Source organism: Exophiala xenobiotica (genome assembly GCF_000835505.1).
Source record: "Exophiala xenobiotica strain CBS 118157 unplaced genomic scaffold supercont1.6, whole genome shotgun sequence".
Taxonomy (NCBI): domain Eukaryota; kingdom Fungi; phylum Ascomycota; class Eurotiomycetes; order Chaetothyriales; family Herpotrichiellaceae; genus Exophiala; species Exophiala xenobiotica.
Window position 1 is genome coordinate 1,186,513 of NW_013562489.1, and position 23,011 is coordinate 1,209,523.

The 23,011-nt window shown below is 51.7% G+C and overlaps 7 protein-coding genes across 11 annotated transcripts; 3 read left to right on the forward strand and 4 right to left on the reverse strand.

Moving 5' to 3' along the window:
- Positions 1 to 72: 72 nt before the first annotated feature.
- Positions 73 to 6,853, forward strand: PV05_09744 (uncharacterized protein). Its single transcript, XM_013456102.1, has one exon. It carries the CDS (start codon positions 613 to 615, stop codon positions 6,418 to 6,420), a length of 5,808 nt encoding a protein of 1,935 aa, XP_013311556.1. The 5' UTR covers positions 73 to 612; the 3' UTR covers positions 6,421 to 6,853.
- A 234-nt stretch (positions 6,854 to 7,087) lies between these two features.
- Positions 7,088 to 9,161, forward strand: PV05_09745. Of its 5 annotated transcripts, XM_013456107.1 has the most exons (8): positions 7,088 to 7,388; positions 7,517 to 7,544; positions 7,593 to 7,607; positions 7,657 to 7,706; positions 7,763 to 7,782; positions 7,842 to 7,950; positions 8,000 to 8,442; positions 8,503 to 9,161. In XM_013456107.1, exons 1-8 carry the CDS (start codon positions 7,335 to 7,337, stop codon positions 8,579 to 8,581), a joined length of 798 nt encoding a protein of 265 aa, XP_013311561.1. In that variant the 5' UTR covers positions 7,088 to 7,334; the 3' UTR covers positions 8,582 to 9,161. The 5 variants fall into 5 exon arrangements, with proteins under 5 accessions (XP_013311561.1, XP_013311560.1, XP_013311559.1 ...); XM_013456106.1 differs by having other exon boundaries at positions 7,088 to 7,544; XM_013456105.1 differs by having other exon boundaries at positions 7,593 to 7,706.
- Positions 9,162 to 9,423: 262 nt separating this feature from the next.
- PV05_09746 (uncharacterized protein) lies at positions 9,424 to 11,322 on the reverse strand (the record flags this gene model as incomplete). The annotated part of the gene is made up of 1 exon (XM_013456108.1): positions 9,424 to 11,322. One exon carries the CDS (start codon positions 11,320 to 11,322, stop codon positions 9,424 to 9,426), a length of 1,899 nt encoding a protein of 632 aa, XP_013311562.1.
- A 425-nt stretch (positions 11,323 to 11,747) lies between these two features.
- On the reverse strand, positions 11,748 to 13,086 carry PV05_09747 (uncharacterized protein; the record flags this gene model as incomplete). Its single annotated transcript, XM_013456109.1, has 2 exons — positions 11,748 to 12,957; positions 13,004 to 13,086. 2 exons carry the CDS (start codon positions 13,084 to 13,086, stop codon positions 11,748 to 11,750), a joined length of 1,293 nt encoding a protein of 430 aa, XP_013311563.1.
- A 665-nt stretch (positions 13,087 to 13,751) lies between these two features.
- On the reverse strand, positions 13,752 to 15,142 carry PV05_09748 (uncharacterized protein; the record flags this gene model as incomplete). Its single annotated transcript, XM_013456110.1, has 2 exons — positions 13,752 to 14,721; positions 14,784 to 15,142. The coding sequence occupies 2 exons, from the start codon at positions 15,140 to 15,142 to the stop codon at positions 13,752 to 13,754; spliced, it is 1,329 nt and encodes a 442-aa protein (XP_013311564.1).
- A 1,156-nt stretch (positions 15,143 to 16,298) lies between these two features.
- PV05_09749 (uncharacterized protein) lies at positions 16,299 to 19,613 on the reverse strand (the record flags this gene model as incomplete). Its single annotated transcript, XM_013456111.1, has 7 exons — positions 16,299 to 16,646; positions 16,698 to 16,847; positions 16,901 to 17,046; positions 17,102 to 17,441; positions 17,677 to 18,616; positions 18,669 to 19,344; positions 19,397 to 19,613. The coding sequence occupies 7 exons, from the start codon at positions 19,611 to 19,613 to the stop codon at positions 16,299 to 16,301; spliced, it is 2,817 nt and encodes a 938-aa protein (XP_013311565.1).
- Positions 19,614 to 20,117: 504 nt separating this feature from the next.
- PV05_09750 (uncharacterized protein) lies at positions 20,118 to 22,995 on the forward strand (the record flags this gene model as incomplete). The annotated part of the gene is made up of 4 exons (XM_013456112.1): positions 20,118 to 20,429; positions 20,493 to 20,941; positions 21,000 to 21,807; positions 21,885 to 22,995. 4 exons carry the CDS (start codon positions 20,118 to 20,120, stop codon positions 22,830 to 22,832), a joined length of 2,517 nt encoding a protein of 838 aa, XP_013311566.1. The 3' UTR covers positions 22,833 to 22,995.
- Positions 22,996 to 23,011: the final 16 nt, after the last annotated feature.

Consider the following 23,011-nt stretch of genomic DNA (forward strand, 5'->3'; position numbering starts at 1 on the left):
CACTATTGTACGCTAGCAATCGACATCCTGCTCGCTTGTTGGCATCTCATCCGAACGCCCAACACATACACCGTACAAACTCACCGTTAATAAGACAGCCTCACACCCCATATCCCTCCTCTTGACTTCATGATACCTACGCCTGCGCCAGCGTAGTGTAGTACCTAGTCCCTCTCTGGTCGACGCATTCCCGCCGACCTGTTTTGGCCCGACCTACCGATCTAGCCCTGCGTACCCTGCCCGATCTCAAACCATTACAACCGCAGTTTGCACCAAAAGTCGCGATTTCTACTTCAACTTGAAGAAAAAGGGTTTTCTTTGTGTCGGGCATTATTGTCGCCAGCCGTCGGTCGATATTCGGCCACCCCTCATCTTACAACAAGTCTTCATTGTCCCTGCGGTTAGATCATCTCCAGACGGGGGCGTGACGGCTGTCAGATCGAGACGAGAAGGTCTTTGCACAAAAAGAGACGTATACTTTGACAGGCAGAAGCGCGACAGAGTGCGATTCAAGTGGTTGAGGTATGTTGGGCGCGGGCCATGCATCTGCACGATAGACATCATCGTCCAAGAAGGAAGGCCTCGGCGTAAACTTGGGCCAGAGTCGACGACATGCCTTCTGCGGTATCAAACCAGAACAATTATTATGCCGCGCATCATCGTCGACAGTCCTCCCAGTCGCAGACTAATTTGCCGGACCAGATCAGAAACTCCCCCTCGCAACTTCAGTCCCCAAATCGATCTCTCGTCTTCCTACCTTCGACCGCTTATGCCCAGACGCAGTCGACACCGCAACGCACTAGGACACCCTCAGTCCCGTCGGCTTCGAAATCAAACCTGAAATTAGAGATTGCGCCGACCGAAGAAGGATCAAGCGATCCGCATGATTTCTACAGACAATACCATGATCCTTTCACCAATACCTCGCCCCTAGCCCTACACCAAGAAGCGATTCGTACCACAACTTTTGAAGAGGAGGACGAGAATCGAGCCGCAACACGAAAGTCTAGTTTCGCATCAGCTAAATCGAATGAGGATAGAGGTGGAAGATCGGCCAGGAGTTCTGTCGGTAGCCGAAGACCGACTATTAACACCCAGAATCTGTCTAATGGCACCTGGGAGAACGGAACCGCAAAAACCTTGCTGAAGTCGAGGAAGGCTTCATTCAAGGATCTTGTGGCGCGCTTCGATGCCTCTCCGGAGGAAGTGCCGCCATTACCAACACAACTTGTTCCTGGGCCCTCTTCGAGAACTGCCAGCCCCATGCCGTACACTTCCATCGATCCCTCGAACACCTATGCGAGCAGTCTTCCGCAGTTGAAGAGACCAGATTCAAGGCTCTCCCACTCTACGAAGATGACATCCCCTAGCATAGGAATTCGACCTCATGGGACTGGTGTTGGCGGTCGCCATCGAGGAAATTCCTCCGTGGCTGCTTCGGAACAGGCGGCGAACAACACCAAAGCTGCGGGAAGTGGACGCAAACTACTGTTTGGCGAAGTTCTTCCTTCAGCGACCCCAGCCCCGGCTGCAGGCTATGGCATATACAATGCTCGCCGAAGAACGGGTTCGGAAGCGTCCCCAATGCACAGCCCCAACCCGATGTTTCCGTCGAGTTCTACGAACATGCGACAGCCTGGGGAATCGACATCTGCATCAAAGCACAATAGGCAATATCTAGGTCCAAGCAGTAATACCGAGCCGAATAGGCCGATTGCTCCCGGCCCGAGTCATCGTCGAGCAAACAGCGACTTCGCAGGAGCCTCGTCAAGCCTCCCTCGTGAAAGTAACTCCCCAACCACGAGGCGTGAAGGTAAAGACACTTCACCTAAAGGAGGTGCAATATCTCGTATTCCTGTCAGCGTCCGGCACAACCGCAATGCGTCAGAACCTGCAAACGTCTCTCCTACGACTGGCTTGAACTCTCAGCTGCTTCTGCGGGCAAATGGCTTACGTCAGTCGCCCACGAACGTTGCTCCTTCTACAAGTCGTAAAGCTCCTAGCCCGCGCAGAGGACGTCGTTCTCCTATCCAGATTAAGAGTCCTGGAAGGACAGCTAAGCCGGGAGCAGGATCGAGCGAGAAGAGCCCTTCATTGAGAGCAAACATCATTGCTCCTCCACCAAAAATCTCACCTCCCCTGAGAAGCTCAAGACCTCGGCTGCCTGTGTCCTCTGCTTCGACTGCCGCGTCCCGTGCGAAAATGGCGGAGAAGTTCCAGACAATGGCCAAGCAGCAGAGCGATAGCAGAGCTTACCGGCGTCAAAGACCTCCTGAACTCACAGATATTGACCTAAAGGCTCGTCGATTGAAAATCACACAAGCATTGACAAAGTCCAAAGAGGGTCAGGATCTGAAGGGTGGGAGCGGAGCAACCCGAACAAGCTCGACGGCGACGAGCCGCAACAACAGTATAACGCCTTCGACACCTTCGGGCGATGCGGACAATCTCGAACCTCCCACACAAGGCAATGTGGAAATCCCGGCTGTCGTTGTGGACGAACCGATCACCATGGAGGACAACTCTGAAGAACGTGCCTTTTACAACCAGGACCAGGAAGCCGAAGATCGACGGGCCTTCACCCAGAATGCTCTTCAAATCGTTGAAGGAGGTGCTGCTTGTTCTGCAGATGATTTGGATTCACCCACACTCGGCCATGGGGAGTCGACATTTAGCAGCATACCGTACAGCCTCAATACGCATCTGCAGCCTCGGCAAGATGAACAAGACCCTCGCTCTGCCATCACGGAAGGCACTGTGGCAACGGAAGCAACCATGATAGATGTCGAGCCTCAAGCTGATGCACCTCAGCTTGAGCCGGTGCAGTCCCTTCTCGACCAGATCAGTGTTCTTCGGAGTCATGGCTCCAGATCACCACTGTCTGAAACTTCACATGCGTCAGGAGAGAATTCCGACCATGCTGATGGAGTATCAGTGCATCTGATGCTGCGCGACACCACATATCTAGATGACCAAGAAGCAGCTGAGAAAGGATATCGACCACTGATACCACCTGCGGAAACCTTGCCCGCCCCACCAACATATCACAGAAGCTCTTGGACGTCCTCGATAGAAGCGGAGCAGCGCGAATCAGAGGTCGAAGACGTCGACATAGAAGATAAGGTGGGCTATGATCAGAAAGAGGAAGCTGTGGACGCCGAATCTGACGGCTTCTCGGACGTCGGTCGCTCGAGCGTGGGGGGCGATTCGAACAGAGACACATATGCCAGTGATGCTTACACGATAGTCAACATTGTGTTACAGCAACAAACGCCTTCAGGAGTCGTTGACCAGCAGCTTGTGGACGATATCTATCACCGAATCATCCAGACGTCTCCGGATCTGGCCGATGCTGAAAACGTGGACGAAGAAAAGGTACTACGCTTGTGCCTTAAAGAATTAGAAGACTATAACTCTAAATGGACCCGTGAATCTTCACGTTCGCCGCCAGCTGAATCCGAGCAGACCCAGCCGCGGTTGACCGATAAAACCCGCACTGAAGCATCACTGAGCGCAGACCATGATGCTGCAGACGACTCAACAAATACAATGGACGAGAGTCACGCCGCCTCTACCTCTGATCGTGTAGTCCCTCCGCCACCACCCCAAAGATATCGATCTCATCACAGATACAAGTCCAGCCTTGACAGCGCAGAAGATTGGGCCGATACCTCTCCGTCCGTTACGGACTGGATACAATTTGCGGCTCAATCCCCCAAAGACGTTCAACCACGCCGGCAGCAGTCCTCTCTGGCCCACGAAACCTACCCTGGTGATAGATCGGTCACACAAGACACAGAAGCTTTCAGGCAGAACGAGCGGGAACAGCGAAGAAGCGAGTCCTTACCCTTGACTACTGAATGGGATATACCGCGGCCACCGTCGCATTCTCCACCCCCACCACCTGCTGCAATGATGCCGTCAATCGCTCAGACATCCTGGTCGGCCCCAGCCGGCGTGATACCGCCGAGCATCCCAGCAGCTCCGCCATCCAGACCACTGACTGCGGTTTCTCAGTTATCAACGCGGTCGAGCATTGATCAGCAGGCGATGCCGTCTGGATCTACCACAGCAAGACCTTCTACAGAGGAACAGACACCGGAGCAACGTCGCCTCAATAAGAGGCGGCATGTCCTCAAGGAACTCGTCGACACTGAGTACACCTATGAAAGAGATATGCGCGTGCTGTGTGACATCTATAAACAGACCGCTGTTGCAGCAATAAGCGACGAGGACATCAAGATCATCTTTGGAAATGTTGATGCTGTGCAGCAGTTCTCGAAAGATTTTCTCGGGTTACTCAAGCAGGTCGTCAAGCCGGCCTATGTTATGGAAAAATCCGATCGACGAAAAGATGGCAATCGAGCTTCAACTGTGCATAGTTCCGCCGGTTCGACGGATGGCATTGCTGACATGACTGATGCTGAGAAGGACGAGCTCACCAGGGTTGGTCAAGCATTCGAGGCATCAATAGGTGACATGGAAAAAGTCTACACGGAATACATACGGACCCGACATCCCGCGAACAAGAGACTGGAAGCTTTGCAGTCGTCTTCCGCGGCTCGAGAATGGCTGAAAGAGTGCAAGGAAAATTCCAGCGACATTACCAACGCCTGGAGTCTGGACGCGCTTCTTGTCAAACCCATCCAACGCATCACCAAATATCCCCTCCTCCTCACTCAGCTGGTGGAAACGACCGCGGATACCCACCCTGATGCCAGCTTCCTCCGAAGAGCACTTGTCGAGGTTACAGAGGTCAATGTGCGCATTAACGACGTCAAAAAGCATACCGAACTGGTTGACCTAGTGCTCAACAGGAAGAGAAAAGAATCTGATGTCCGCAATGGCTTGACCAAAGCATTCGGACGCCGCGCAGAAAAATTGAGGCAGCATGTTGGCATCAACGAAATGTATGAGGATGAGGAATATGCCAAAATCAAGATCAAGTACGACAACAACATCGCCCATTTGTTCCTGGTGTCCAAAGACTGTCAAGGATATATTGAAGCGATCACCAAGTGGGTGACTCGAATGTGTGAAGTGGCAGCCGCAGCCGAGGCATGGGTCGATGTCGGCCACACCAATCACTCGCAAGCTGAGAGCAGACTGCGGCAGTTCGCTATAGTCATTCGAGGTATCAACTCGATGGCGCTTCCCGACCACATTGATCAGGTAAACAGACGAGTAGTGGGACCCATGGAGAAGACTGCCTCTATGTTGGAGAGGTTCCAAAACGATCCCAAAGGGCTGATCCAAAAAAGGGAGAAGAGACTGCTCGATTACAACCAGTTCAAGAACAGGAAAGAGAGGGGTGAAAAGATCGACAAGAAGATGGCTGAGCGTATGGAGCAGTGGGAAGCTCTCAACCTTGAAGCCAAGGAGCGAAAGAGACGCCTACTCAAATCCACAGCTGACTTGGTCCTGTCATGTCAGGCGAACCTCATTCAGCTTCACCTCAGTTGGTTGGCAATGTGCAAACAAAAGTTTTCAGCCGCCATGGAAATTCCACTCGACAAACTCGAGCAATCTGATATTGTCAAAGATTGGCAAGAGGATTTCGACTATCAAGAGGCGTCGGCGCTCACGTTGAGCATCTGTAACGGCTCTCTACTCGCTGAGGCTGGCAACCTGCTTTCTTTCTTGACTCCAGGTACGACGTTGCTAGGTGAGGACTCGCCCCGTCAACCATCATGGAACAGCCTCGGCAAGCGATCGATCTCGATGAACGACGATAGCCTGAACATGGCATTATACCAGCGGCAAAGTGAAGGATTGGTCAGCTCATATAGCAACGATCCAAGCGATCCAAGCGCCTTCAGTTTTGCAGATGGCCGGATTCGTGCCGCTTCTGCAGCTTCTGGAAGGATACTCAGAACTCCAGAGACAGGATCTCGCGGCGCGCCTTCAGTCCACACCGTCAATAGCACCAGCGCGTCTCGGCCAGGGACCAGTCCAGGCCTCCCTGAAGTTCCTCCTCCTCGGTTGAGCTTGGAGGCACCGTCACCATTCCTTGGTCCGTTATTGATAGAGTCATCTCCAACGAATAGACACCTCTCTACCTCGACATTCTATTCTGCAACTCCTGGTCCAAGTCAATCACAGCCTCATCTGCCAACACCCGTCGGCCACATCTTCTCCTCCGCCATGCCTATGGATGAGGATAATCAGCCTCTGGAAGAAGGAGAGGTGGCTGAACCCCGACAGGAACCAGGCGTGTTGTTCACAGCTGCGAGCGTCTATGAATTCAACATTGATCGATCGCGCCAGCAAGGAGGCTTCCGCTATCTCACGTATGTGACTGGTGAGATCTTCGACGTGATCGCTGAGCATGGGGAATTATGGTTGGCCATCAACCAGGATGACCCAACCAGAGAGATTGGCTGGATTTGGAACAAACATTTTGCCAAACTTGCAGGATGAAAGGCCGAGCACATCCGCCTACATGTGAATGAACTGCGAGGTCAACTATCATGAATGAGCTTGGATAATTCGACTTTTCACCACAACCAGCGTCTATTTTCTTTGTTGAGACGAGGGCTCTACTCTGTCCTGTCTCCTGTCTTCGACAGGCATGGTGGGCTAGGAGTACTAAAAGCAAACACGACAACTTTTCACGAACATTTCGAGTACACAAGCCATAGAAAAGGAGCTAATGGGCTGGGATTGGTAGGAGCTTTGTTTTTCTTCAAGCGTTCGAGCGGGCTCAAAATTCGGCGTTGGAATGGACCTTGGGGACGACGGGAGAGAAAATGATGTACATTAGCGATGATGATGACTTGAAGCTGGAAGGTGACTCGACGTTCGACGTAGTTCGTAACTTGGATGATTTTGCTACCAACATATCAAATTCTTTGAACAACGTTGCTTCTCCTATACACCATGATGCAGCCATCTCACTTGATTTTATTGATGATAGCCAAGGATGCTGAAGGCTAGAACAGGCACGGACGTTGCTCGTGGGGCATTTTTCTTCGGTTCGATGGAGACTCAAGATCACCAATGGACCTGAGACAATGACGTTGCCAATTGGCTGGATACTCGAAAACGGCTTGTGGCTGCGTAACACAAGCACGAGCTGCGGTGTTCTCGATAGCAGGGGTTTGAAGAGGTATAGAATCTTTCTTATATTACTGTGCGACTGGTCAAGAACAGCCTGCCAGGTGTCTGATCAAGAAATGAATTTCCAGCCAGAATACGTCGTCTAAGAATCGGGCCGCCCTATATTCACATTCTCCCACGTCTGCGGGCACACTGAGTAAAATCGCAACAGGCTTCAGACGTCACTCTGGGGCCCTCCTACACTCGCTGCCGTCAAGGACCACAGCAAAAACATCATGCCTGACCTCCATCCTTTCGGTGGTCGAATGAGCAGGCATTTTGGGAGATCGGTGCGTCGCATTCTTTGCTTGCACCTGCCACTTTTATACCTCGCCTCTCTTGCCCTTCATCGCCTTCGGCCAGCCAGTGTACCAGTGTTCAACTCGCATGAATCTAGCTGACCACCATGGCGCCAAAGCTCGCTCCCGAGGATGCCTACCTCAGCTGTAAGTGCACCCCTATCTGGAACATACTCAGCTAACTCATCTCGCCAGACTATGATGTTCGACGTCAGTGCCCGTCCTCTCCCTCTGTAGCCCATGACTGAGACCGAGACAGTGACGCGAGAGGATATATCTGTGTTGAAGAATGACTGGTTAACAGACAATGTTGGTCTACACCCACCGCGGTGTGGCAGAATACGAGGCTGACACCGGGCACACAGGTCATCGCTTTCTGGGAAGAGTATGGCACTCTCAAGATGTGGCAGAAGGATCGTGACACCTGACGAGATGGCACCACAGATACCTGGAACGAGAGTACCTGATAAACTTCAAGCACTCTCATATCGTTCTGCTACGACCAACCATGTCATTTATGCTGATGCAGACACCCGATCCGCGGACGATAAAGGTAGATGCTAGGGATATTTTCGGCAGGCCGCAGATACTGACCCTCGCAGGACGCACTACCCGATTTCACAGATATCACACACATCTTCCTCCCCATAAACGACAACCACTCGGTGACGGTCGCAGAAGGCGGAACTCACTGGTCCTTGCTCCTCGTTTCCATCGTCGACGGTGTTGCCTTTCACTACGATTCGATGCCTCCGGGAAATCAATACGAAGCACATCATGTCACCCAGAAGCTTTCCAAACTCATCAACAAGCCCCTACGCTTCATCCATCTGCAGGATAGCCCCCAGCAGGACAACTCTTCAGACTGTGGAGTGTTTGTCTGCCTGAATATGCGACATTTACTGCTTAAGAGATTACTCATGGTCAGGACTGACTCGAAAGTGAGTATGAGTCTAGGAGGTAGGACGGTAGACGCGACCGCCGGCAGGAAGGAGATGCTACGAATAATCGATGAGTTCAGACGAGAGGGAGAGAGAAGGCGATCGTGAGTCATACTTTCACGGCCTTTGTGAAGCGGAAATGCTGACCAGAACCCTTTGAACAGAACGAGCAACTCACCACATCCAGGCCGGAAGTCAAAGAGTCCGCCGAGGATAGATTCGCCCAGAAGTCGTGAAGCATGATGATGGTGGAACTTTGGTGCATGACAGATTCACGATGTGTATGATGAATGGGCATGATTTGCGTCGGCGTTCTTCTTGCGGGGTGATATTTCATACAGACCGATCCGGTGTTCCGATCTGTTGAGATCCGTTCACAGAATCAGAAAGAGATTCAACAGGGGAGGAGTTTTATACAAGCCAAAGCAATAGGAGGCGGGATATGGTGGCATTACACTTGAAGTACTGGTAGCGATCTAGGCCCATCGCTGACGAGGCCTGAACTCAGAGCTCAATTGCGACCTTCGAGCTTTACCGTTCCTAGCTTTTCTGCTAGATGGCAGGAAATGGCTGACGACGTGTTCAAAAAACAGCTGCGCTTCTTGCTCATCGGCTCGATGTGAATTGTTGCTGTGGCAGAGTCATACGGCGGCAAGACCTCTGCTTGTGGACGCCGAGATGCAAGAAGTGTGAAACTAGGGAGTGAGAATAGCACTGTCCGAGCAGTTGGACGGTTTCAGTACCTACATGAATGACCTATAGGTTGTTGCATCGTGGACGATTAAGATCTATCAGATTCATGCCCTTGGTCACTCCAGGAATGCCAGCTTTCTTCATTCCTGATAATCATTATAATATTGACCCATCACGACGGCGACATGCCAACATCGTTGGTGCCTTCAGACCATCGACCCATCTGGATGCAATGCTGTGCAATGCTATGCAAAACGCAAAACGCAAAACGCTCAAAATGCTCCGAGTTCATATGGCCTTCACTACTACTCGTAGTAGGGCCGCAGGTTGAGAAATCCCATTTGATTTGATTTGATCGCAATCCACGGGGACCATTTCGTTTTGCAGCAACATCAAACCCTCGGCTGCGCGAACCGTTCCATGGCAACAAATCCACCCTTGACATCGCCTATCCATCCCCACCTCGCCGTCGTTGTTCTTGCTTCTGTTGTTGTTGTTGGTGCTGCTGCTGCTTCTTCAGCCTCGGTGTGCTCGATCAACTTCTGCGCTGCGATTTGGCTGTCGTTACCGCGGTGGCAGACAAAGTATATCGGGACTGGACTTCGTTCTTGCTTCAACGCTGTTCCGTCGTGCGTTCGGTGGTTCTCGTCCTCCATCTCGTCTTGCGCGTCGCGTGGCTTGGTGTCCGAAAAGTTGTGCGTTTCCTTCCCCTCCTCGTCCAGCTTACCTTCCACCTTGTGCTCCATCCCCGCCAGCCCTCTGAGCCGATCAAAGGCCCCTCCTCCCCGAGCTCTCAGAATCCTGGAGATCGGAATGTTCACGCTGCCCGACACCTTGGCACCCAGGTCAAATTCATGCTCTTCGCGCACATCCACGACTATCGGTCTCCCCGTCTTCCTTGACGTCGAGGAGGAGGAGAGCTGCTCGAGAAACTCCCTTGCGCCAACTCGTCTCTTTTCGTCTAATAATCTCACATCATCCTCCGCGACGCCACAAAACGCTTGATAATCCAGTCTGCCCTGGGCGATTGTGTCCGCAGTGATTCGACTAAGACCTTTCTTTGCCAACGCGTCGTCGTCGCCGCAGGCTAGACAGTCCTTCCTCCGTCCGCGCAGGGTGATGGTGCGGAACATACTCCGTGGGTCGGATGCGTAGGTATTGTATAAGAGCATCGTGTGGCTTGGCGTTTGTATCCTTGACTTTGTTTTTGTCGTCTCGGCTTTCCCGCCTGCAACTGCCTCTGCACCAACACTTGCAACTGTTACACTCGACGATAGATCGGTCGGATTTAGATGCTGCTGCTGCTGATGCTGCCCGGCAGCGATGATCTTGATCGCCTCGCCCGCCATCAACGTGCCGATGACACCGACCACGGGTCCCAGAATGCCGATCTCACTGCACCCACGCACCATCTCGGGAGGCGGTGGCCGTGGGAACACACAGCGATAGCAGGGTCCTTTCTCGGCTTGAACCTGAGGCTGAGACACACCGGGCCGCCCAGGTCCAGGAGGGTTGTTGAGCACGATAAGACTGCCCTCGCCCCTCTGCGCCGCTCCACTCACACAGATCGTACCCGACACCACGCACGCATCACTGACGAGGTACCGCGTGGCCGGATTGTCCGTACAATCCAGCACGACATCATATTTTCCGACCTTCAACACATCCAACAACGTGTCAGGCGTCGCGCGAGTCGGGTATAATTCATAGCGCACCTCCGAATTGATCTGCGCGCACCTGTCCCGTGCACTTTCGACTTTGCTCGTGTTGCCCGCGGCCGCGGCTGCCTCGGTGTGCGCGATCTGTCGGTGCAGGTTGTTCGTCTCGACGACGTCGCCGTCCATCAGGCCTAGTGTGCCGACGCCCGCGCCCGCGAGATAGAGTGCCGCGGGGCAGCCGAGCCCGCCGAGACCGATGATCAGGACGCGTGCGGCGAGAAGGTGTTGTTGTCCCTGCAGGCCGAATTGCGGGACGAGGAGTTGGCGATTATATCGGCTTGATGCGAGACTCGGGGCTGGGATGAGCGGTGTGAGTGTTGGCTTCGTAGTTTCGCTTTCGGTTGCGCGTGATGACGGAGCATCTGATTGTGTCGAAGCCAAATTGGCGGAATCGGTCGACGCGACATCAGCTGGTCGACTACGTGTAGCAGTCCTTGAAGACTCGTTTGTGGTATCCGGTTGAGGTGTCGATGGTGAAGGATCTACTGAGGATTTGGTTTTTGGCATCGAGTTACTCGTACTGTTGGATGGCTTCATTCCAATCGAATTCGTTCTAGGGTCCTCGTTTGTCATACGCGATCCGTTGTTCACCTCAGACCTCGATATTGTCTTGTTTGATGGAGTCTTGGAGGTTGAAGTTGAGATTGTATTACTCGTAGACCTATCCCTATCTAGGCCTCAGTCAATGACACGTTATACAATCAACAGAACAGAACATAAGATGCTCGCAATAGAACTTCGTCTGGACTGAACATAATCTCATCTCATGCACCATCTGATGGGTTTTCAGAAGATGCTCTTCCTAATTCTTTGCCTGCCTGTAGTCTCCAGCCCAAGCCATGTCTGGCCCAACCTGTCGTTCATGATCCTGGGTATCATGTATCATGCTTACAAAGATCCGTTCGTCACATTCTGCCGGCATGACCGAGAGCTTCCCGGTCAGCACGGCGGAAAAATTTGCCCAAGAAGGAAAACCGAAAATGACTCGCAAATCTCACTTACTCATCCTCTGGTTCGATAAGATCCGGAATGTTCTCAGCCTTTTCGTTACCAACCAGAACATTGTGAACAGCCGTCATAAGAGGAAAGTCCTTCTCCGCGCCTTGACTCTTGAGGAAAGTATTGACCTCGTGAGCTGTCATGGCTCCCTGCAGCTTTTGACCATTGAGTTCTCTCGCTTCGATCTCTTCAATCGATTTGCCCTCCATGATGCTTAACTTCGCACACCGATGATTTCGACCTCCGGAACACGTCGTGATCAGATCGGCAACCCCAGCCGATTCGACCGTAAACGTGTCTGGGTGGACGGTGTGAGGGAAAAACCGGTTGCCAAACTCCCTCATTTCCAGCAGGCCAACTCGCATGACTGCAGCTTTGGCATTGTCGCCCCATCCGAGCCCGTCGACCCAGCCTGCGGCGACAGCGACTATGTTTTTCAGGGCACCTCCAAGTGACACACCAGCTACGTCAGAGACAACTCGAACATGAAAGTACCGACGGTGGAACAGCTTCTTGATTGTGTCATGATCAATCGGTTGATACTCAGAAGGGAGAGGCTTGAGCTTGACCTTTGACGGGTTGCCAGAGACGTCCTTATGGGCTAGCTTGGTCAAATCCACATGACTCGAGGCCGGACTAGGACCTTGAGATGTAGCAGGAGTAGGTGCTTGTGAGTCCATTGGCGGGGGATCATAGGCGATGGTTGTCTCGGAGAACTTCTCTTGAGCAATCTCTTTGGCAATATTTGCACCTGACAGCGCACCACAGTATATGCCCAGCTCTTCTCCAATGGTCTCGGAAAACAAGCTGATAGAGGACTCCTTGACATTCACGCCTTTTATACAGGATATGCCTCGAGCGAAGGGTAGAATGTGGCCGCGCAATTGTTTGCAGAGGTTCAAAATGAACTGATGAGGGAGATTGAAGATGAGGATCGAGGAGTTCTTGACGGCGTCGGTGAGGGAAGGATTCGCGACCAGGTTATGAGGTAGATCGATACCCGGTAGGTACTTGACGTTCTCGTGGAGGGTGTTGATGATTGCTGTGAGCTTCTGTGGTCCTTTGCATAATTCGTGGGATTCGTCGTAGTGTTTTGATTTCTCGTCGACCTCGACCTCTTCTTCATACACCCACATCTGCACGTCTCGCTCGAAAAGCTCGGGATGTTCAGCCGTGTTTTCTGCCACCATCTTTCCGATCGTGGAGCCCCTAGTCCAGTCAGAAGCGTCCTGTGTGAAGGCAGTCTTCGTCCTACCAGTTGCCAGACCCTATCACTGTGACTTTGTGTTTCTTTGCGAACGGTGTGAGGGACGACATTTTGGCTCGAACCCCGTCCATGGCGAGAGGTTGAGGGGAGTTGGGTGGGCGGGCACAGGATCTTTTTGCAAGATAGGAAATAGACAATCTAGAGAAACGAAGAAAGGGAATAGTACGAGGAGGCAGAAGCATGAAGGAAGTTGAGAAAAAGTGGTGGGTTGTTGGTTGGGTTGGACTAAAAGGCCACTGAAGACCCAAGATCTTTCTTGGTCAAAACGTTGAACTCGTCCGCGTGACGTCTAATAATGCAGGAACATGCAGCTCGCACCCACCATCTGCCACCCTCGAGCTCATTGGCACTCTGGGGATGATGGGGACAAGTGACCAGCCAGACAGCCAAAACGCTCACTTTACCGATCTTTGTTGCATTCGCTTATGGTGGCTTCGAAGAAAATCTTCCTTGTCGCCGAGGCTGAAAGATGAAATGGATCTGACCTCATCGTGCCTCATGTACCGAGTATTTCACGTGCTCTATCGATAAAGCTCTTACGGAGTACGGAGGACAAGTACCTCGTACCAAAAATTGGCGATACAGCGTTGCATCTCGTTGGGTTCATATGCTCATCATTTCTCCCGCTCCAAAGCGGATGTCCATTACCTCGGCTGAAGAAAAGATATCAATGAAAGTCAAGGCAACCTCATCACTGCCAGCATCATCTTCATATGTGGTCAAGGCCCGACCAACCTCAGGCTGTTGGTACTGGTTTCAAATCCCCCGGTCTGAGTGTGCTCAATGGAGGAGTGCCTGGCGTCGGTGGTGGGGAGAACCTTGTCTGCACATACGTCTTCATTATTCCATGCCTCTTCTCATCGAATGCTTTGTACAGATCGCTGAACTGCTCAATCGAAAACCTATGGGTTAAGACAATAGTGGGATCGAATTCGCCATTCTCGATCTTCTTCAGCAGCTGGTGCCAATACTTCTGCACGGGAGCTTGGCCGCAGCCACGGTACGTGACTCCTTTTTCCATCAGAGCTCCTATGAGGAACTGGTTCGTCATTGCCGCGTAGTCGGCCACAATCGAGACCGTTCCGAATTTGCGCACTGCACGTAAAGTCTCGTTGGCGATCTCGCTGCTGTCTGTCTCCAGGCCCACCATGCGCTCAGCACTATGCAGGGTGGTTTTCGTGTACCTAAATGCAGCAGCATCAATGCAGCAGTCAACGCCTTGCGGCTCAAGCGCATAGATGGCACTGACAACGTCCTTTTCTTTCGAGAAGTCGATGGTATCGCAGCCCATGTCCCGCGCGAGAGCGAGGCGCTCTGGTACCTGGTCAATGGCGATCACCCGTCTCGCTCCCTCGAGCTTGCTCCATTTGCACGATAGCATGCCGACAGGACCAAGACCCCAGACGGCGACACTCTTGCCTTTTTTGACCTCGGCGCAGACGGTGGCGTGGTAGGAGGTTGGAACGATGTCGCTCAGATACAATGCTTTCTCGTTAGGAACATGGTCGGGGATTTTGAGAAGATTGAAGCTGGCGAACGGTACCCGAACATACTCGGCTTGGCCACCAGCAAAGCCCCCTGCAAAATGGGAGTAGCCGAATAGTCCCGCAAAGGGTTTACCATAGAGCTTTTCCTGCAAAGCAGACGAATTGGTGCGGTCGCACATACTGCTGAGGCCTTCTTTACAGAATTGACATTTGCCACAACTGGGTTTGTTCGTGTTAGCCTAAGCATGACCTTTGTTGGGGCATAGACAGAATAGACATACGCAATTTGGAAACTGGCAACGACTCTGTCGCCTTTCTTGATCGATGTGACTTCAGACCCGACCTCATCGACTATGCCCATGAACTCATGTCCCAAGATTTCGCCTTTCTGCAACTGCATAATCTCCTTGTGGTACAGGTGCAGATCACTACCGCAGACTGTCGTGCCGGTCACCTTCACGACGGCATCGGTAGACTCGGTTATGGTAGGTGCGGGCACTTCTTCAACGCGGACATCCCTATCACCGTACCAGCGGAGTGCAAGCATGGTTTCACCGGGACGAGCATCATACTCGTTCGTGGTAGCGGTAGGTCGGTCACCGAGCTTTTCTTCCGCCTTGTTGGCGACGATCGTATTCATGATGCGATTGAGAACGACGGTGTTCCAGATTTCTTTCGAAAGAAAATAAAATTAGAGCAGCGATTGCTGGCCAACAATGGGAAAACAGTAACGGACACAGGGAGGAAATCTGGGCGTTTTATACAGCCAGGCATACCCTGTCACCAGAAACGTCACGTAGCGTGGCCAGCAATGATGACCCAACGTAGCATAGAGGGATACTACCTTGTGTAAGGGAAGCGCAGACTGAATATGGCCTCATCGTGACATGAGAATTAGCAAATGAGTGGTGTCGATCTTCCATTTCCAGCGTTTCATTGGATGCTCCGGGCAATATCACCGGCAACGACGTGTTTCAGACTTTGGTGGAATTCATATATACGAGGCACGTTAGGCTTGGTACCAGCTTGATTGGGCTTTTGTTGGCTTTCGTCAGGTGTGAGCGGAAGCCCACTCCCCTGGAGTCACGATGATGGAAGCAGCGTTCACGAGAACATTTTCCGGGGGACGGATTTGAATCCGCCAAGGGAATCCGTCCTGAGTCACTCCCCCGCGGGTCGCTAGCCTCCGCATTTTCCTCTTTCGTCGGTTTTTACATACTTCGAGTTAGCCTTCTCGCCTTCACAAAATCTTTTTCCGTTCCGGCACCTGCGATCATCCTGACATTAGACCATCAAGCTAGGATAGGATGTGCCTACCCCCGTATTCAGGTCGAGGGGAATGCGGCACTAACGACTGCAAACGGGTTGCAATCCCGAATTGATAATCCCGAGACCAAGGCACATTAGGCCCGAATAATGAAAAGCCTTACCGACTCGGCTTAGGGCCTTGAAGGGGTTTCTGCAGGACCTCGTATGAATGTTGAAGGTGTGTAAAATCACACCTCCACCATCCCGCGGATATTGCAACCGAGAGAATACTGAGTTCTCCGTACTATGTACTCAGGCTGCTCAGGGCATGGCTCAGCACTAGGCCACCTCATCACTGCCCACATCATCCTGAATCCCTCTGGGGCGACTGTGGTTTGAGCTGCTAACTTCAGCCTGGTGGTGCTCAAGATAGCTTCTGCCATCGTCCTCCTGGTATCAAGTGAGGCGGTCCCAGCTCTGACGGCTGGAAATTCCCGTCGACTCCGCCGAACCCAGACTCTCAAAAAGTGTGCACTGGCCCCTCGGCCTCAACATGCGATGTCAAGAACTACACTCACGTCTGTGACATGCGGATCGGCCAAGTCTTCGAGTACCGGGATTATCTCCAACAGCTCATTGTCATGAGCATCGGAGAACCAGGAGCTGATGGGTACTGCGTGCTGCGGGTGAAAGCGATATGACGTCGGCGAATTATCAAGCATGATTATCGACGTCAGATCTCGTCCGAGCCGGCTCAAGTCCTTGAAGTATAGACCGTCGTCGTCGTCGTCGTCGTCGGGTTCGGACTGGTAGTAGTCCCAGTGGCATGACTCTCGAAAAAGTCGATGATTGACCACTTGGAAGATGTCGAGTTGGTCAATGATGGGATTCACGTACTACTTTGTTGTTAGCTTTCGCCGTGGGTATAGATCCAAGAGTGGTAGTACCGAGGATGCTTTCTCGGAGAAGATAACAACTTCAAACAACTCACCCATGCGCTTCAGAAATTGGTCTATACCGGGTCGCTTCACCACATAAGCGTCATGGTATTGACCGCGAATATTGAGGGGAATGGTAAAATCCGCTTGATTAAGGACCTGCATCACTAGCGATTAGCTCCCATCTGAACGCTCATTGATGGCTGGCCGACCTTGAAACTGCTGTGGATCAGTGTCTCATCAAGATCAAGAACCAGGCACTTCCGTCCTTTGAGGCGTGCTTGGAGCGGTGGTAGTAAACTCTCAAAATCGAGAGTGCCTGCCGTGACCTTGTTGGACGGCTGGACACCTGTCCTCACTAGCCAAGTATCACCACCATCAGCGGCCACATCATTCTCCCGGCCATGATGAACCTGTCGAGTTAAAGCTTCGTTCCCACGTTCCCACGTTCCCACGTTGCAACAGGCCCTGAGCCCCGGACATAAAATTTTGGTACATCTCCTGACCAGGTAGTGTAGGGTAGGACGTGTTTTGCTGATGCCGTAGGTGCTCAAAGCCAGGCAGGAAATCCCACATTTCGCGATCGGTATCAGGAACTTCAGTCCTTGTATGGCCTTCTATCATGTGGGACCCAGCCTGTTGGAGGTGGACTTGTGTCTCGTTGGCCTGTTGCTGGGGGCTGGTTCTTACGTCGCGCACCGTCCGACGTCCATTCAGATCGTACAAAATGGGTCTGTACCGAAAAGACACAAGCTAGACCAGTTTGGCAAATTGTTCGCTCAGAACTTTAGCATCACCTTCCAAATGGTGGAACAAAGTTCGAGAGGCCTGTTGATCCTCGGTGAAATCACCGCAGTGGTAGCATCCTCCAGATTTAGGAGACTTCACAAAAACCTCCGGGTGCTTAATTAAGATCAATCCTGAATCGAAGTACTGTTGGTGACTTAACACTAGGAGTCGAAGATGGTCGAACCTCCTTAGTCCTTACTTTATTAGGGAGTTGCGAGACTTTGGTGATGAAAGCGAAAGGGTATTCGATCATGTATCCAACAGAGACATTTTTAATATAATAGGTCATGCGGGCTTTGGCGGGAGAATAAAACACGACCAAGTCCTTCGTATTTTGATCCATTCTCCTCCAAGTACCGATCTCCAACGATCGGCAGCTTAGATGATGAATGACAGCTTGGTCTAGAGCAGTAGGATTGCCACCCGTCAGCATACCATCTGAAAGTGCTCCAAATTGCTGGGATTCACCCGGCGACTGGTTTCGGGAAGCACTGGTATTCTTGTCAGTGTCGATATCATCACCGAAAGGTACGCCATGCTGCTCGGCATCTGCAGTCCAGGTTTTAGGAACGTCTAGCTCCGAGTCAATGTCAGATAGACGCCTGGAACCGTCCACCGTCTGCCTGGAATTCATCGACAAGTTATTGCTGGAACATGACGAGATTGTAGTGACCTGCTCACTAGCATTCAAGGGAACAAGCCGAAATGACAGAAGAGACAGGGCTTTGATGTGCGAACCAACGTGCTTTGCAAGGAGTCTTTGGGCACCCTCGAGCTGTAGTCGAACGTCTGAACCCTGGAGCGTGTCGGGGACCGTCTCACACAGTGGGCACACAAATTGTTGTCGGACTCCTGTAGCCTTGCTTCTTTTGATATGAGCAATTATCTGCGTTGAAGTCAAATTGGCATGAGCCTCTCTGGTATGTATGTCGAACCTGGCTTTGCTGTCAAAATACTGCGTTTCTTCATGACTCAAGTTGCAATGCCAGGTGCACATGTGGACTGTCCGATACCACTCTGTCGTATGCTTGGAATTCATGTGGTCAAGCCAATCTTTGAAATGGACGAAGAACTGTAACGGATCTCTGCAATCGTCCGAGATGCAGACATAGGGCTCAAGATCTCGGATCACATGGGATCTGGATGAGGATTAGCACTCGAGTTTTGGTTTCAGGTTAACAAAGTACCAACCTCCAAAAATCTCTTCTCTCTGGACCAAGTCTCTTGGTCGACAGAGGTTCCGCACAATATGGACAAGGGTGAAATTTGGCGTCTTTCTTGAAAGTCGGCGCATCCGGATAATGGAAGTGATCTCCATAGACAGATGATCCAACACTAACAATGGAGGCGACTGGCCTGGATGCTTTGAGTACAGCAAGACGAAGTTGAGAATTAGGAATAGAAGCCTCCGTTTTCGAAAGTGGCTCGGTTTGTGAGAGCTCAGGAGGCATGCCGATATCAGCGAGATTGGTTTCTTGAGCATTGCGCATGAGCACTCGTTGAATCAAGTGATCAGCATCGTTTAGACCACCTCGTTTTTTTTTCTGCTGCTCCGAAGCCAATTTCTTGTTGTGTCGGGGCCCATAGAGAAGCCTTTTTCGGTGGAAGATAAGAGCTGAAGTTAGTTGCTGATAAGTATCTTCCTCGGAACACGATGTCTTCGTTAAGAGCTTGTCTTTCTGGCTTTCAATGGAAGATCGTCGGATAGCCGTGGCAAGCCTGTGGAGTCGGTCGAGCGAAGCCGAGACGGCGTCAAGACCATGAAAAGAGCGCCTCTGAGAAGTGGCTGACTCAGCTGATTCAGGAAGTCCATCTTGGGGAGTAGATGGATCGAAATAATGCGTAGAATGTTCATTGCGTAAGATTGCTACAAGAGCCTTCGTGAGTTGTCGGGTCTTGACAAGTCGTTGAGAACCTACCACTTTTGAGACTCCGCTCAACCATACACAGAAGCTTTAGCACCATAGATTTCACATCGTCGTGGAAAATGAGTCGATCGTCCAACGAAGTGCCTGAAGAAGCAAGGGCGCGCCGGTGTAAGCCGCCCATAATTTCAGCCTGATTCGCAGATCGTGCGCAACATCCTTCTGTGTCAACGTTTGGCCGTCTAGGTACTTTGCAAAAAGGTCCAAGCATGAATTCGCGGCGTCAGAGATCCGGGCATTCGACGGTTCTTCATCCATGGCACATGCCTAGAGAGCCAGAATACGTGCAGCGCATGTCAAAGTCAAGACCGGCAGACACCTCTCGACGGAACGAGCGTGGCGTGTATTGCCGCATTCGCCAACATACTTGAAGGCTTTTCTAGTCGCGTCAACTGAGGGTGGTGGGATGGTATGGGAGATTGCCCGGTTGAGGCTGCATTCACGAAAAGCCAATGTACTTAGACCGTTCCATCGGCCAACCTTCCTTTATGGGATGAGCCACCACTAGCCAAATCACGTGATCTGTTCAAATGTGGCCTAGACGTGCTAGACCTCCTTGCCGGGTTCTCTACTAACTCGTCAGGCCTGGACGTTCCTTTCCTTTCTTGTTCTTCTGCAGCCTTGATCGAACAGTTGCAGTGCCGTCCTTCGCCGACCATTTGTCTCTTTGCGACTGCCCTGTCTTCCAAGAATGTCGTGATGCAGGCACAAATATATGGGGTCTACTCTTCACGCCTTGGATGACTGGCAGCTGCTCGCCTCAGTGCATCTCGTCTTCGCAGCCCGACCATCACGCATCAACGTTGCTGACCTCAGAGAAACGGAAAGAGAGATACTTTCAAACCTCGTGACAAACTTGAAATTCGAGTTATGGCTTGTCCCGGATGCGCTTCAGGAAGCTCAAGGTTTGAGCCTGTCTCGTGGCGCCTATCATGGTTTTGCGGCTTTGACTTCACTGCTTGACATCTTCGAACGTTATGTCAACGATGTACTCAGTCACAGCTCCTCGGACTCCGAGTATGGCAAGGTAGGCTCCACCGCTGCATCTTCCTCCCTATAGAGCTCATTACTCATGCGCCATTATGCAAAGCGTTATCCGAAACTCCGAGCGCTACAAGCTGAACTCCTGCGGCGGCATGGAAACACCAGTGGCACTCCATTGGATCACGCACATGATCTCAGGCATCTTGTTTGGGTGGGAATTACCCTTGAAGGTCTGCGCGACATTGTCACTAGGGTAGAAGATTTCAATCGGACAGTCAACCGCTTGTCTTCCAACACTTTGGAAGATGATTTTTGTCAGGGTATGAACAACGAATGGAAGGAGGACGAATTACAACTCATACTACACTATGAACAAGTACGGGAGAACATGGACACTATTTTCACTGCGTTGATGGAGGAGCTGAGCAATTGTGGCTCATCACATACCGCCTTCGTGCATTTTACCGGGCTACGAAGTCTGAGGATGCTATTATCCACTTGCACTGGCAAGGGTGGATGGCGTCAGGCTTTGTGTGAGCTTGATGTCCAGGAGATGTAAGTGCTTCGCAATCACGAAATTTTTCCAACATAGGGGACAAAATCACAATGCAAGGGCCGGAGCTGGTGATCGTGGCTTCGAAGCTAGCAAAGATCTCTGCGGCGCAACACGAGGTCCTCCCCATCAGCTTCTACGTATTGTGTGCAGTGAATCTGCCGTCTCGCATAACTCTGAACAGGCTGTGCCCCGAATCAGAGCCGACTCCAAACGGAGTCTTTCGGATCTCCTAGAAGAGCGTGCTCAACATCAAATGAGTTGTGGAGTCGCGCCATTCTTTTTCAAAAAGAAGAAGAAGAAGATCGTGTCAGTGATATTGGCCCAGTTTCTAGTGAAGCTGGTGGGCTGTCGTTGGCTACAGAATGAGTGGAACGCCGAGAACATATTCTTTCTTCCGGATTCGAGCATCGGCAACGAACCTGATCTCCAGACACCGTATATTCTGGCCTCTTTGACGACCAATCAACACTCCAACCACACTATCGATGCCTTGGAATTCTATTGCTCGTTCGTTTTCGCCTTTGGCCTGTTACTGCTGGAACTAGAACTCGATCAGAGCATCTCGATAACAGCCGCAGATGAAGATGACGCGGAAGAAGAATACCAAGCTGCTTACATGGCATTAATCCGGATGTTCACACCCCGGAAAGAGGACCTCGATGATGCCCATATTCTGCAAATAATCAACTCTTGTCTCGAGTTCCGCAACGGGGTGGAATCTGTCCAGCACCCCTCGTTCAACGAGGATCTGAAGTTTAGAGCGGCTATATTCAAGTATATCCTGACACCCCTGATTCAGCGGCTTCAAGTGGCTCATCCTGATGTGTCACTCGACGAGATATTGGACAAACCGAAAGCTACCATTGTAAGGCGAAGTTCTCAGCGGCTGAGGGCTCACGGGAGCTATTCTCAAGGTCCCCTAAACGAAAATCAACCTCCGAGTATCACCCTGTGCCCCCTCCTTCCTTGCGCATTGCCACAGGATCAAGCTTTGCCACGCATTCTTCCAACCACAACTCGTACCACAGTGGCCAACGACCCAGAACCCGTCGTGACTTCCGAGTCGCGATTATATGCGCATTACCTCTTGAAGCCGACGCTGTGAAGGCCATGTTCGATAAACGCTGGGACGATGACGGAGACGTTTATGGCAAAGCCACTTCAAATCAAAACGCCTATTCAACTGGAATCATTGGGCACCACAATGTGGTGCTGGCACATATGCCAGGCATGGGAAAGGAAAGCGCAGCTAGGGTTGCGGCCAATTGCCGGTCCAGCTTTGAAGGTATTAAGCTCGCACTCGTTGTTGGTATTTGTGGAGGTGTCCCTTTTCCCGCCCATGGTGAGGAAATTCTGCTAGGAGATGTTGTCATCAGCGAAGGGCTCGTCTGCTATGATTTTGGAAGACAACTTCCCGATCGTTTTGTGAGGAAGGATGGTGTGCTGGACAACTATCCTAGGCCTCCGCCGGAGGTTCGCTCCCTTCTGAACAAGCTGAAAGGTCGATGGGGCCGCAAACTTCTCCAGGAAAAAACTTTCACCTATCTCAACAACACTCAGGGTGAACTGGGTCAATCAGCAAAGTACCCAGGATCCGAGTACGACAAGCTCTTTGATGCGTCTTATCGGCACAGGCATCAACAGCCATCGGCATGCGGAACCTGCTCTGAATCTCAGCTCAGCAATGGTTCCACATGTGCAGCAGCTCTTGCATCAACCTGTGAGGAGCTAGGATGCGACGACTCCGAGTTGGTCCAGCGTGAGCGACTATCACAGCCTCCAACGCACGGGCAGCCGAACAAGAATCTTTCCCGTTATTCATATTGGGAAGGTGGCGTCGGGGAGCATTGTCATGAAGTCCGGACGGGACAGAGACCGGATTGCAAATGAAGAAGAGGTCATCGCCTTCGAGATGGAAGGTGCCGGTGTATGGGACACCTTTACATGTGTGATGATCATCAAATGAGTCTGCGACTATGCAGATAGCCACAAAAGCAAGAAGTGGCAAGGCTATGCAGCTACCGCAGCGGCTTGTACGAAAGCATTCCTCGAGCATTGGCCTTCGGCCC